The 14,863-nt window shown below is 41.1% G+C and overlaps 1 protein-coding gene across 1 annotated transcript in view; it reads right to left on the bottom strand.

The window, feature by feature from the left end:
* The window catches only part of brd7 (bromodomain containing 7), a 31,499-nt gene that overhangs the window by 14,241 nt on the left and 2,395 nt on the right, over positions 1-14,863 (bottom strand). The window contains exons 2-7 of the mRNA XM_067997903.1: positions 10,174-10,376; positions 9,748-9,877; positions 9,282-9,336; positions 8,615-8,759; positions 3,118-3,228; positions 1,275-1,465 (exon numbers count right to left, since the gene is read on the bottom strand). Of these exons, the coding sequence (XP_067854004.1) occupies positions 1,275-1,465; positions 3,118-3,228; positions 8,615-8,759; positions 9,282-9,336; positions 9,748-9,877; positions 10,174-10,376 (835 nt within the window). The remainder of the gene's footprint in view (positions 1-1,274; positions 1,466-3,117; positions 3,229-8,614; positions 8,760-9,281; positions 9,337-9,747; positions 9,878-10,173; positions 10,377-14,863) is intronic.

The following is a 14,863-nucleotide window of genomic DNA, read 5'->3' as shown; positions in this document are numbered from 1 at the left end:
GTTGTTCTTCGGACTGGAGGAGGGTATACAGTGGTGTTCCCCAGGGGTCGGTACTAGGACCACTGTTTTTTTTTATATGTATTAATGATTTGGACTTGGGTGTACAGGGCACAATTTCAAAATTTGTAGATGACACAAAACTTGGAACTTTAGTAAAGAGTGAGGAGGAGAGTGATAGGCTTGAAGAGGACATGGAATGGGCGGACACATGGCAGATGGAATTTAACATAGAAAAGTGTGAAATGATACATTTTGGCCGGAAGAATGAGGAGAGGCAATATAAACTAAATGGTATAATTCTAAAGGGGGTGCAGGAACAGAGAAACCTAGGGGTATATGTGAACAAATCTTTGAAGGTGGCAGGACAGGTTGAGAAAGAGGTTAAAAAAGCAAACGGGATCCTAGGCTTTATAAAGGGAGGCAAAGAGTACAAAAGCAAGGAAGTTATGTTGAACCTTTATAAAACACTGGTTTGGCCACAACTAGAGTATTGTGTTCAATTCTGGGCACCACCCTTTAGGAAGGATGTGAAGGCCTTAGAGAGGGCGAAGAAAAGATTTACGAGAATGGTTCCAGTGATGAGAGACTTCAGTTACATGGATAGACTGGAGAAGCTGGGGTTGTTCTCCAGAGGACAAAGATTTAAGGTGATTGGAAAAGAACCAAAGGCGACATGAGGAAAAACTTTTTTTACTCAACAAGTAATTATCACCTGGAATGCGGTGCCTGAAAGGGTGGTGGAAGCAGATTCCATCGTGGCTTTCAAAAAGGAATTGGATAAATACTTGAAGGGAGAAAATCTGCAGGGTCATAGGGAAAGAGCAGGGGAATGGGACTAACTGGATTGCTCTTACAAAGAACCGACTCAGGCTCGATGGGCCGAATGGCCTCCTGCGCTGCAACCATTCTATGATTAAGTGCCAGTATGGTCACTGCACCAGGTTTTATGCTAATTAATTTCTGTAGACAGACTGGTGCAGTGTTACTGGAATAAAGATTCCATGCTAATTTTTTCCAAACATAATTGCATCAAGTTGCATGTAAACATCTTCTCAAAAACTATCAGTAATTCCCTAAAGAAACGCTTTAAAAGAATACCTGCCCTGTTAAAGATGTAAAATGTTTCCAATGTGAAGACACTTACTGATTGAAAACTCAGCCCTTTCCCAATAGTACAATTCCCTTACATTCAAACTTGCAGGATGGTAACGTTTGTCACCATGATAAAGGTTTCATGTGAAAACAGCTCATTACTTCTACTTCTTACACCTTACCTTTTGTCTTCATTTTTCTGATCAGCTGATCTCTCCCCTTCATCAGTTATCATTGGTTCCCATTTGGCATCCACCTCGTCTTTCCTGCGTTCCCCATTGCATTCTCCTGTTCTTAGCTTCTCCCCCTGCTTATGGGATTTCTCCAGATCCTGCATGAAGTCTATACTCTGTTTCAGACTCTGGATTTTCTCCTAAGAAAACAATTCATACACTGCATGAATCCTCTGCACAGAATGCTCAGTGCTACAGTCAAATGGCTAAAGATGAAGAACTGATTAACTAAGTAAAAGGGGAAGATATTCCACTCTGACTACTTTCTGTTCTATTCTGGTGCCAATCCAGCACTTGGAAAAATGTGCTTCATTTAGACTTTGACTTGTGTTGAAAATATATTCACAAGAATCATCAATGTTATATTTCATTCACTTTCCTTGCCTCTGAGCTTTTTGTCAGCGTCTGTAAACATCCTAAGAATTTACTATGGAGGAGCCTAATGAAGAAAAATCACCAGTACAGAGTAGTAGATTACAGAACCTACAGTGTAATCAAGTCGGACAGCGTGCTACCTACTTCAGCTAAAGTGGCAGGTGTGAGTAGATCTCCACTGGGTTAGGCAGCTCAATTCTTTAATGATGTGGAGATGCCGGTGATGGACTGGGGTTGACAATTGTAAACAATTTTACAACACCAAGTTATAGTCCAACAATTTTTATTTGAAAATTTACCTGACGAAGGAGGAAGCCTCCGAAAGCTTGTAGATTTCAAATAAAAATTGTTGGACTATAACTTGGTGTTGTAAAATTGTTTACAATTCTTTAATGGCAGCCATCAAGTAAATGAAAACATTCAAAGTTTCAAGATGTTGTTGAGGTGAATTAGGACAGCAGCCACATTCTGTAAAATGACTTCTTGATAAGCCTGCAGCTCTTAGTCCAGTCATACAGTATGTGGCGGTGCAATGCTGAGAGACAGTGCCCGTGGTTTTAGAACCACATTTTAATTAAATTTTGGTTGAATTGGTTAAGGCTATCAAATTTCAGTTTTTGTTTTATAGAATTTCTAGTTTTGTTTCTCGCAAAATTGAAATGAAACTGGTGACAGAATTAATATGATTTTTTAAAAATTTCACTCAACGCAGCAGTGTTAAATTATGCTTCAGGAAGACACGTCTTTCCAGTGACAATGAAGTCCTGTTTAACTTTCCCAAACAAGATATTCCTCATGTAGAAACAATACAGTTTCTCTGTCTCTTTCTTTTCTTGTCTATGCTTAACAAACTATGGAAAGTGCAGCTAACTTGAAACTTCTTTCGTTTAATTTTCTACTTATCCTTCCCCAGATCTCATGGTGTTGAGTTTCCCCTCCAGTATTATCACCATGGGTGACCAAACTATTGATCCAAGCCCAGTTTCCATTGAAAAACAACTTCAGACTTTACTGGACACTATGACCTACTGAACCAGATTGCCCTGTACCACAACACTCTCCAACATCCACAGCAAAGGTCCAATGCAGTAACAACATATTAAACATGCTGACAACACTGTGAACACTGAGGCCAATGTCATTTCTTACTTGTCCTGAACATGAAACAGGTAGTTTTAGTATTGGATCCTTTATCAGTATCAGTCTTATTTTGATTCCATTCACTTTTCTCCCAGATTTTAGTTATAAAAAATTCTCCTTTGGTTAAGAATAATTTTGATTTTATTTTTTGTTAATTAAACCCATTCTGGACAGAAATGCTGGCTTTTGACATTTCAAGTATTTAAATGGTAAACAAAAGGCAGTATCCTCCCTATTGTAACTAATTTGTTTCAAAATATATATTTACTGCTTTTACCTGGCTGAGAATTTTCATCCCAGAGTGCAACAGCTTCCTTGCAGCCTTGTAGTAAATAGTATCTGGCCTGTTATAGGTCATGGCATTTTCACACATCATTTTAAAATCTCCCTGTAAAATAAAAACAGAATATGAAGTGAAAAGTTTATTTCAAAATTTTGGATACAATATTAAAACCTACTAGATTATTGTGCAACCTGTACTGATCCAATACATATTTCTATATCTTCTGTGACATCACATGTGACAAGTTGGATGAAATGCTGTTTTATAAAGACCACGTGACACCAATACAGATTGCATTATTTTGTTAAAGTGAAGCTGGGTCCCTTTAAGGACGCAGAGTTTAATTACAGCTAAGTAAAAATTGGGTGAGGTCAGCATTTACTCTTCAAGTTGCAGGTCATGAGCCTCGCTTTCTTCCTTTGTTTTTTGGAAGTGTGCTTACTAGCGAATCTCCCACAGCAACGCTCAATGTCAGAAGATGCACCGTTTCACAAGGACAGAAACACTACGTAAGGCTACAAATGATAACTGATGATAAGTAACATTGGGTTCGTTCATCATAGGTCAACTTCGAGGCCGGATCCCTTGGGGCTGATTTATCGGCAGCGAACTGGGAGTGGTAATTTGTTGCCTGTTATACTCCCTGCCTGATTTTCCGTTCCATTAAAGTCAGTGGCCTAGAAATTGGTCCACCTAGCACCACACATCTCTGGCCGGAAGATTGCCGACTGCCATACTGGATAAGGACAAACAAGAGGCGGCCTTTACCCATGCCTGAAGCAGGCTTTAGGCCCTTTGCATATGCAAATGAGGGGCCGAACACCTGTTTGAGGTCCCTGCTCTAACATTGGTTTGCGCTGAGGTAGCCAGTGCCATCGCGGGCTGCATTCAGTGAAACCAGCCTACAACAAAGAAGGTAAGTAACTTACCACAATGTGGAGCTGGGAGGAGCACTGCTGCTCCTCCCTGCCCCACATTAAAAGGAGCTGATCGGGAAGAAAATCAACTGTAGTAGATCTGAATTAAACCCATTATTCTAGTTAAAGGAACTCAACTTTAATATACCTGAATTAAACCCACCTATTTTGAGAAACTGATCTTTATTGGTCTACATACCCTTCTGTAAATGTTTGATCTTCTCATCTATTTTCTCCGCTCCCCACCATTGTTTGCTTAAATGTCTAGCACCTTACAGATAGCAGAACTGTGAATGGTGGACTTTAAATTGTCAATTTAAATATTAAGCAAGCACTGTTCCCTCTAAGCTGCGTGCGTACGCGGCTGCGCAGCAGTTTGTTACGTGCAGCGCACGTCATCATTCCGTCCGCACACCAAACCAGTGCTCTCTGGTGGAGATGCTGCTGAGGTGACGTCAGCTACCAATCACTTTGCAGCACGGGCGGGAGTTAAAAGTTAGGTTGGACGGCAGCGTTGTACTGCAGATGTCGGCAGCTAGTGCGGGTCAGTGGTACAGCTGCTCAGATGGATGGATGGACATTATACACACGCGTGTGTGTGTGTGTGTGGCACTACCACCGTGCTAAATGGGATAGATTCAGAACAGATCAAGAAGCTCAAAACTTCCATGCAGCGCTGTGGGCCATCAGCAGCAGAATTGTATTCCAGCACAATCTGTAACCTCATGGCCTGGCATATTCCTCAGCCAACCATTAGCAACAAGCCAGGGGAGTTCAATGAGGAGTGTAGACGAACATGCCAGGAGCAGCACCAGGCGTACCTAAAAATGAGGTGCCAACCTGGTAAAGCTACAACATAGGACTACATGCATGCTGAACAGCGGAAGCAACATGCTATAGACAGAGCTAAGCGATTCCAGAACTAACAGATCAGATCAAAGCTCTGCAGTCCTGCCACATCCAGTCGTGAATGGTAGTGGACAATTAAACAACAAACGGGAGGAGGAGGCTCTGTGAACATCCCCATCCTCAATGATGGGAGAGTCCAGCATATGTGTGCAAAGGACAAGGCTGAAGCGTTTGCAACCATCTTCAGCCAGAAGTGCCAAGTGGATGATCCATCTCGGCCTCCTCCCGATATCCCCACCATCACAGAAGCCAGTCTTCAGCCAATTCGATTCATCCCACAGGATATCAAGAAACAGCTGAGTGCACTGGATACAACAAAGGCTATGGGTCCCGACAACATCCCAGCTGTAGTGCTGAAGACTTGTGCTCCAGAACTAGCCGCGCCTCTAGCCAAAGTGTTCCAGTATAGCTACAACACTGGCATCTACCCGACAATGTGGAAAATTGCCCAGGTATGTCCTGTCCACAAAAAGCAGGACAAATCCAATCCGGCCAATTACCGCCCCATCAGTCTACTCTCAATCATCAGCAAAGTGATGAAAGGTGTCGACAGTGCTATCAAGCGGCACTTACTCACCAATAACCTGCTCACTGATGCTCAGTTTGGATTCCGCCAGGACCACTCGGCTCCAGCCCTCATTACAGCCTTGGTCCAAACATGGACAAAAGAGCTGAATTCCAGAGGTGAGGTGAGAGTGACAGCCCTTGACATCAAGGCAGCATTTGACCGAGTGTGGCACCAAGGAGCCCTTGTTAAATTGAAGTCAATGGGAATCGGGGGAAAACTCTCCAGTGGCTGGAGTCATACCTAGCACAAAGGAAGATGGTAGTGGTTGTTGGATGCCAATCATCTCAGCCCCAGGACATTGCTGCAGGAGTTCCTCAGGGCCGTGTCCTAAGCCCAACCATCTTCAGCTGCTTCATCAATGATCTTCCCTCAATCATAAGGTCAGAAATGGGGATGTTCGCTGATGATTGCTCAGTGTTCAGTTCCATTCGCAACCCCTTAGATAATGAAGCAGTCCGTGCCCACATGCAGCAAGACCTGGACAACATCCAGGCTTGGGCTGATAAGTGGCAAGTAACATTCGCGCCAGACAAATGCCAGGCAATGACCATCTCCAACAAGAGAGAGTCTAACCACCTCCCCATGACATTCAACGGCATTACCATCGCCGAATCCCCCACCATCAACATCCTGGGGGTTATCATTGACCAGAAACTTAACTGGATCAGCCACATAAATACTGTGGCTATAAGAGCAGGTCAGAGGCTGGGTATTCTGCAGTGAGTGACTCACCTCCTGACTCCCCAAAGCCTTTCCACCATCTACAAGGCACAAGTCAGGAGAGTGATGGAATACTCTCCACTTACCTGGATGAGTGCAGCTCCAACAACATTCAAGAAGCTCGACACCATCCAGGACAAAGCAGCCCGCTTAACTGGCACCCCATCCACCATCCTAAACATTCACTCCCTTCACCACCGGTGCACCGTGGCTGCAGTGTGCACCATCTACAGGATGCACTGCAGCAACTCGCCAAGACTTCTTCGACAGCACCTCCCAAACCTGCAACCTCTACCACCTAGAAGGACAAGAGCAGCAGGCACATGGGAACAACACCACCTGCACATTCCCCTCCAAGTCACACACCATCCCGACTTGGAAATATATCGCCGTTCCTTCATCATCGCTGGGTCAAAATCCTGGAACTCCCTACCTAACAGCACTGTGGGAGAACCTTCACCACATGGACTGCAGCAGTTCAAGAAGGAGGCTGACCACCACCTTCTCAAGGGCAATTAGGGATGGGCAATAAATGCTGGCCTTGCCAGCAACGCTCACATCCCATGAACGAATAAAAAAATGTACACACACATATACATACATAGGAAAAATAGTGTAAATGAATATATATAAACTATATTAAAGAAATAGTTCAACAGTTTATATATATGTGTAAAAGTTTATATAAGTTATATAAAAATATATACTAATTTGACAAAAAGTGTAAAAGTTTATATATATTTTGGATAAATAGAATAAACATTTACATATTTATATTCATTCATTGGACAAATAGTGTAAAAGTTATATATATATATATACACACATACATACACACACACATTTGCATCCCCTCATGATATAACTGATTTGAGTTTCCAATCAGGAAACCTCAGCACACGAGGATTCAGTGAAGATTCAGTGAGGAGATGCGTTCAATTAAATGAAAGCTTTTCACCTCTAGTGCAAATTGTGGAGAACTGTTACTTTAGTCTAAAGACAAACATATTTAAGGCATTGGTAGCAAATAACATTGGAGGGAGTCTACGATTAGTGCAATTAACAGTTTGTCACCATCCTATTCGACATTAGCTTCTGAAGTAATCTACAAATGAACCCAAATTACCTGGCATAGTGTAATAATCGTTTATCAATTTCCTTATTTCATATTTACAAATTAAGTAATTCTGACACAGATCATTCTGTTATTAACGATCCTTCTACAATTGTGCTAAAATATACTTTCCAATCACATTGGTACATTGTAATCAAAACAACGAAGTCGATTTAAATTGTTTTATACAATTTCTATCCAAAAGCCCTCAGTTGCCCCGAGGATCGGGGCAACTGAGGGCTTTTGGATAGCAGTTATATAAAACAATTTCTTTTTATCTTTGTCCGTTGCCTCCTTTAGTTGATGTTCTTCATGACCAAACTGTTCCCTGCCTTAAGTGGAGGCAGACAAAAGTAATGAGACCGGCAAGATGTACAACTGAAATGCAATAATGTTTTAAACCCTGCAGAGGATTCAATGGGGGGGTGCGGGGAGCTTTAATTAAACTGTTCCCTGTCCCCAAATTCACACTGACTGATTTGACAGCTGTTTTGTATTTCTGACTCAATTTAAAAATTCTGATTGCACACGATTTATTTCTGTTTGAATCAGAGTCATTAAGCTGATTCAACAAAAAGCTGATAGGAACAATTCCAATCAGATAATTTTTAATAAAATATAACGAGACTGGTCTGCTCAATCCTAGTGTAGCTTAAGAAACCCATTTCATAAATTATATAAATTTATCAGCCAATATAACATTAAATTGTTACAATTATCCATTATTTTATACATTTGTTCTGTTTGTTATGTACCCTGAATAATATTTTCCAAAAAGATGTTCTATTTAAAGTTGTGATTTTTTTTTTTTACGGTGGCGCACAAAGCCTTTATATCGGTGCACAAACCCAAATTCCTTCCGCACATGGCTGAAAAAAATTAGAAGGAACATTGTAAGAAAGACCGCTTTCCATATATTTTATTCAAAGTTGCATAATCCCACCATTGCTGCTATAACCTATAGTATTCAGAAGCAGTAGTGACATCTGTAATAATGAAACAAAGCTTTCAGACTCACATTTAAAGTGATCACATTTTGTCGATGGTTTTCGCAACCCAGCATGTCAATCGTGCCAACATTGCATTGAACATCAAAGACTAGACATAGTAATAGCCACGTATGTAGATTCAAAAGAGGACAGAGTGGTTATAGCTTCTTAAGGGAAAGAAAGTGCTGCTGATCTTTTAAAATCTTTTTGATCAGGTTTTCAATATTTAATGATAATCGCGGGCCATGTAGAGCCAACATTTCAATTACCGTACCTTTAATTCCTCCAGGCCCTGATACTCATTTTTCTTCACCTTCTCTTTCATCGAGCTGAAGTCCATTGGATGTTTGATGATCAGAGAGTATCCAGGGGCGATAAAATCAGTAACAGGGAATGAAAAAAATGCATTGGGGTCTTTCCTGTAAGAATGCAAAGAAAAGTGAAAATCTGCAAGAAGTTTTCAGAGAAACAGCCTTTTGCTTATGTAGATGAGCTGCAGAGATCTCAAAACTTTTATCTTAAGACAACTTGCTTCAATTATCCCGAGATGCAAACCGAATGCAGTCTGAAAATCTCATTTTATTGCAGAACGAGTTAAAACTCCAATAAAATTTGAAATTTGAATTTATTATTCAGAAATCTAGACAAGGAGCAAGGCCCAAAGCATAGGGCATCACCAAGGCTGAGCAAAGATGACAAATCAAGATCCAAGCTTGGCTACTAGCTTTCTGCTAACTGAACTGAAGCAGCAGATGAAGTCCCCCTTACAAACAATGTACTCAAAACTCCAGGTATCTGCAGCACAATCCAATTACATTTGCAACGTTAATTTTACAATAGTTTTTAAAAAGTAGAAAATAGTTTCAGCTTCTCAAAAATCAAAAATAGATTTTGTCTCAGTCACCCCACCCCCACAACTTCTTTGAGCAGCTAGTACTTGCCTTTGAAGCTGTCGCAACAATTGATACAGCAATTCCTGAAAGGGTGTTTGATGTTCTTCAACATGAACAAAGAAAACACAAGTTAGCAAGAAATGTGGACAGCTAAAAATCAATCAAGTGGCACTGCAGAGCGATGAAAACGCTTAGGTCAGAGAACAAAACTATTGTGATTAAAAACCAACATAGATTCTACATCTAACCTGACCCAGGAGTGGCTTGATGCAGACAGTGGTTGCCCAGAGTGAAAAAAACAATCCATTTCTCATCACTGACATCCCTTATCTTAAGAAGCACAAAAGATCACCAACTAAAAGGTTTAACATTATGTAAACGGTTGTATAAAATGACTAACTGCACATTTTCTCAAACTACCTCATATTTAAGAAAAAAGTCATTTAACCTTGAAACAATCTCTACGGATGTTAAAACTGAAACAGAAAGCTTTGGCTAAATATCAAGTACTCACCTTCTACCTTTAGTAAAGGAGAAGCCATGTGTCTCTCAGGTGGCATTTCAAACCTCGCAGGAGATCGACTCCTTTCTTCCTCTTCTCGTTCACTAGCAGAGGGTTCTTTCTCCCGCTTTTTCTTTTCATCCTAAGGCGAGAGGAAAAATTTTGGTTAACAGGTTAACTTCTTCATTAAAATCTCTCTACGTATCAAGAATCAAGTCACAAAGCATTGAGTGTGAAGGCGAAAAGAACATATAATGTTTCTATTAAATACATTCTTGTTTAGGCACGTTAACTCTTTAGAATCTGGTTGCTCAGTGGATTCTACTGAAGTGCTTTGGGACATCCTGAGGATGTGAAAGGCACTATATAAATTCAAGTTCTTATTTTCTTTATATAATGTTTTGCATTTGCATAAAGCCCTTGCACTGTAAGTCATACCTTTCTCCTTTTTCGTTCGTCTGGAGTGGTGCGTTTCTCCTTTTCAGTTTTCTTTTTCTTTTTTTTCTTTTTCTCTTTGTGCTTGTCATGGTCACATTTGTCTTCAATTAAGCTGGATTCATGCCCTAAACTTGCTGTTGACAATTCTGTTATTTCGCTTCCACCCACTTTAAGCACCAGCTTTAGAGGCTTATCTGCATATTCTGCAAAACAGAAGAATAGCATGCTGTAGTGTCTGATTGTACTCACTACCCACATAGAAAGAAGTTACCATTAAGAGGTTAGAATAGATTAGGATTGTGAAGGGACTAGAATTAGAAGAGATAATTCTTCAACATTTCAAAGTAGACAGTCATTTGCTTACATATTTTAATGAGCTAAGTGAAGCTTTACAAAACTTTAGAAAAACACAAGTACTTGTGATCTTGAGTTAATTAACAAAGTGTAATATTGTGTGAGGACAGGTTAACTTCCATTAGCAAGTAAATGTGTTGACAGCTGCAGTACAATAACATCCAGTAAATCGTAGCTACTTTCAACCCAACATTTATTTTCTGGGTGATTTAAAATCAATGACGACATGTTGTACCGTATCAATGTGCAGAGGTCAATCATGCATACAGCCACACCCCAAATTTAAGCCCTTGCCAGGAAGTGGGCGGGGAGGGAAGAGGGGCAAGAATCAATATGCTCAAACTGAGTTTTTTAAATTAAAAAAATATAGCCTAAATGCAAAGTCAATACAGTACTGAATGGCATCAAGACTTTTTCTTCCAGTTTTCTCCATCAAGATGCCTTTGTACCAAGTAGATCGAAACAATATCCAGAGATTTTTGGGGATGGGGGAAAGAAATTCATTTTACAGCCCAGCAGCAGAAACTAATCTAGAACTGCTAACATCTAACTAATCAAAAGGAAGATCAATAACTTGTGTTTATATCGTGCCTTTAACAAAAATAAAGTCCTTGGGAGTTTTATAGAGGGGTGGAAAACACAAATAAAAGGAATAAAGGTGCGGATACCGAATCATTGTGTGAGAGTTAGTAGAAGTGACCGAAAGCTTGATGAAAAAGATGGGCTTCGAGAAGGTTTTAAAGGTGGAGAGAGAAGTGAAACAGCAGAGGTGCTTCAGGAGGGAAGTCCAGTGAATAGGGCCGAGGCAGCTAAAGGCTCTGTCACCAATCGTGGACTGAAGGGAGAGTGAATGCACAAAGGGCCAGAGTCAGAGGGCCAAAGGGCAACAAGGCTAGAGAAACTTGCAGAGATAGAGTGGGGCAATGTCATAGAGGAATTTGAAGATGAGGGTGAGGATTTTTAAGTTCAATGCACAGTGGGCCTGGAAGCCGAAGCAGGTCAGTGAGGATAGGAGTGATTGGTGAGCACAACTGAGGATGTTAGAGAGGAAAGGAAGGTTAGAGATGGGGCAGTTGTTGGAAAGGACACTTCGGAGATCAGTGTATTACAGTTCCTAGTAGGGATTTAATGATTAAAAAATATTTATGGGCAAGAAGCTGCTGTGCAGTAAATTTTATTGCTATCAATAAGAGCAATGAATCTTTATAAAGAAAACAAGAAAGGTTGACCAATGTACTGTGCCAGATTGATAGGACATAGGCTGCACCGGACACTTCAACAACAACAACAACTTGCATTTAGTGCCTTTAACATAATGAAACCTCCCAAGGCACTTCACAGGAGTGTAATCAGACAAAAATTTACACTGAGCCAAAGGAGGAGACATTACGACGGGTGACCAAACATTTGGTCAAAGAGGTAGGTTTTAAGCAGCATCTTAAAGGAGGAGGTGGAGTGAAGGAAGTGGGGGATGCACAAGAGGTCAGAGTTGGAGGAATGCAGAGATTTTGAAGGGTTATAGGGCTGGAGGAGATTACAGAGATAGGGAGGGCGGAAGGTCAGGGAGGGATTTGAAAACAAGGATGAAAATTTTAAATTTGTAGTGTTGGTGGATCGGGAGCCAATGTAGGTCAGCGAGCTCAGGGGTGATGGGTGAACGGGACATGGTGTGAGTTAAGATACGGGCAGCAAACTTTTGGATCAGCTCAAGGGTGGAAAATGAAAGGCTGGTCAGGAGAGCATTCGAATAGTCAGATCTGGAGGTAACAAAAGTATGGATGAGGGTTTCAGCAGCACAAGAGCTGAAGTAGGGATGGAGGCGGATGATATTATGGAGGTGAAGTAGGCAAGCTTGGTGATGGATAGGATTATGGGGACAGAATCTCAGCTCAGGGTCAAATAGGATGTTGAGGTTGCGAACAGTCTGGTTCAGCCTCAGGCTGTGGCCAGGGAGGTCTTCTTTCAAAAAATGAGGAACTTAATAAACCCTGTTTGTATTTTTAGTGCACTTGTGGAGCTCAAGACCATTCTAGTTCATAGAATCGTACAGCACAGAAGGAGGCCATTCGGCCTGTCATGCCTGTGCCGGGTCTTTGAAAGAGCTGTCCAGTTTAGTCCCACACCCCAGCCTTTTTCCCATAACCCTGCAAATTAGTCCTCTTCAAGTACATGTCCAATTGCCTTCTGAACGTTCCTATGGAATCTGCTTCCACCACCCTTTCAGGTAGTGAGTTCCAGATCTTAACAACCCTCTGTGAAAAAATTTCTCCTCCTTTCCCCTCTAGTTCTTTTTGCAATTATTTTAAATCTGTGACCTGTGGTTACCAACCCACTTGCCAGAGGAAACAAACAGTTTCTCCCCACTTGCTCTATCAAAACCCTTCATAATTTTGAAAACCTCTATTAGATCTCCCCTTAACCTGCTCTGGTTGAAGGAGAACAATCCCAGCTTCTCCAATCTCTCCACATAATTCAAGTCCCTCATCCTTAATATCATTTTGGTAAACCTCCTCTGCACCCTCTCCGAGGCCTTGACATCCTTCCTAAAGTGTAGTGTCCAGAATTGTACACAATACTCCAGCTGAGGCCCATCCAGAGATTTGTAAAGGTTTAGCACGACTTCCTCGTCTTTGTATTCAATGCCCCCATTTACAAAGCCAAGTATCCCATACGCTTTCTTAACTGCCTTATCACCCTCAAAAGATTTGTGACTATGCACCCGCAGGTCCCTCTGCTCTTGCATGCCCCTCAAAATAGTCCCATTTAGATTATACTGCCTCGCCATGTTGTTCCTCCCAAAGTCCATCATTTCATACTAAGTGCATTAAATTGCACCTGCCATGTGATTTGCCCATTTCACCAGTCTGTCTATGTTCTCCTGAAGTCTGCTACTATCCTGCTCACTATTTATTATGTTGCCAAGTTTTGTATCATCCGCAATCTTCGAAACGTACTCATTATACCCAAGTCCAGGTCATTTATATATAACAAGCAATGGTCCTAATACTGACCACTAGGGGACCCCACTGCATACTTCTCTCCAGTCAGAAAAACATCTGTTCACCCCTACTCTCTGCCTCCTATACCGTAGCTAATTATGTACTCAAGTTAACACTTTAATCCCATGTGTTTCTATTTTCAGTATTAATCTGTTATGTGGTACTTTATCAAATGTGTTTTGAAAGTCCATATATGCAACATCTACTGCACTACCTTCATCAACCCTCTCTGTTACTTCATCAAAGAACTCAATCAGGTTAGTCAGACACGATTTGCCTTTAACAAATCCATGCTGGCTGTCCCTTATTAACCCATGCTTCTCCAAGAAAGAATTAATTTTGTTCTTGACAATGGTCTCTAGTAGTTTTCCATCACTAATGTTAGACTGACTGGCCTGTAGTTACCAGATTTATCCCTCTCCCCTTTTTTGAACAGGGGTGTAACATTTGCAATCCTCCAGTCCTCTGGCACCACTCCCATATCCAAGGCGGATTGAAAGATTGTGGTCAGAGCTTCTGCTATCTCCACCCTAGCTTCCCTCAGCAACCTAGGATGCATCCCATCTGGACCGGGTGACTTGTTAACTTTGAGTGATGCCAACCTATTTAGCACCTACTTTCAATTATTTTTATCCTATCCATTATCTCTACTCCCTCCTCCTCTACTGCGACATTAACTTTATCCTCTTCTTTTGTGAAGACAGATGCACTGTATTCATTCAGTACCTCAGTCATGCCCTCTGCCTCCACAAGAAGATTTCCTTTTTTGTCCCTAATCGGCCCCACCATTCCTTTAACTATTCTTTTACTTACATTAGGTATAAATTTTGTCAAATATTTCTCCTTAAAATATTCTATACATGTAACTCACTTTCTGAGGTTCACCTGAACCCCTTGAGTTATGTGATCGTTCCAGTTACACAGCCTTTTTTGGAACATCCTGGAGGCCACTGAACCTCCTGACATGGTGCTGCACAAATTGCTCCAGATTTGTACAGTATGGAGCATGAAGATCATTGCTTAATTATATATCGTAAGCCTTTACGGAGTAGTTGATTGAAGTCCTCCTTAGTTAAGAGATATTTTAGCTTTGAAATCACTGAACTCAGTATTTATGAAACCAGTAAAAAGAATGGATGAGTGTTTTAATCCAGTTGCGCAGTTTGGCCAAACAACCTGTCAACCCACATTTTTCTTGTGTCTATGATTCTGCTGTCAGGATAAAGCAACTGGTTTTAGCAACGTAAACACAGGGAGCCAATACAGGGTGTCTCTGTCCTGTAATCCAAATCGTTGAAGCACTAAATGTAAAAGTACTTTCATTATTATATCTACTA

This window comes from Heptranchias perlo, chromosome 16 (assembly GCF_035084215.1).
Source record: "Heptranchias perlo isolate sHepPer1 chromosome 16, sHepPer1.hap1, whole genome shotgun sequence".
In the NCBI taxonomy this organism is placed as follows: Eukaryota; Metazoa; Chordata; class Chondrichthyes; order Hexanchiformes; family Hexanchidae; genus Heptranchias; species Heptranchias perlo.
The sequence above is the reverse complement of the archived record's forward strand: the minus strand, read 5'-3'. Positions and strand labels throughout refer to the sequence as shown.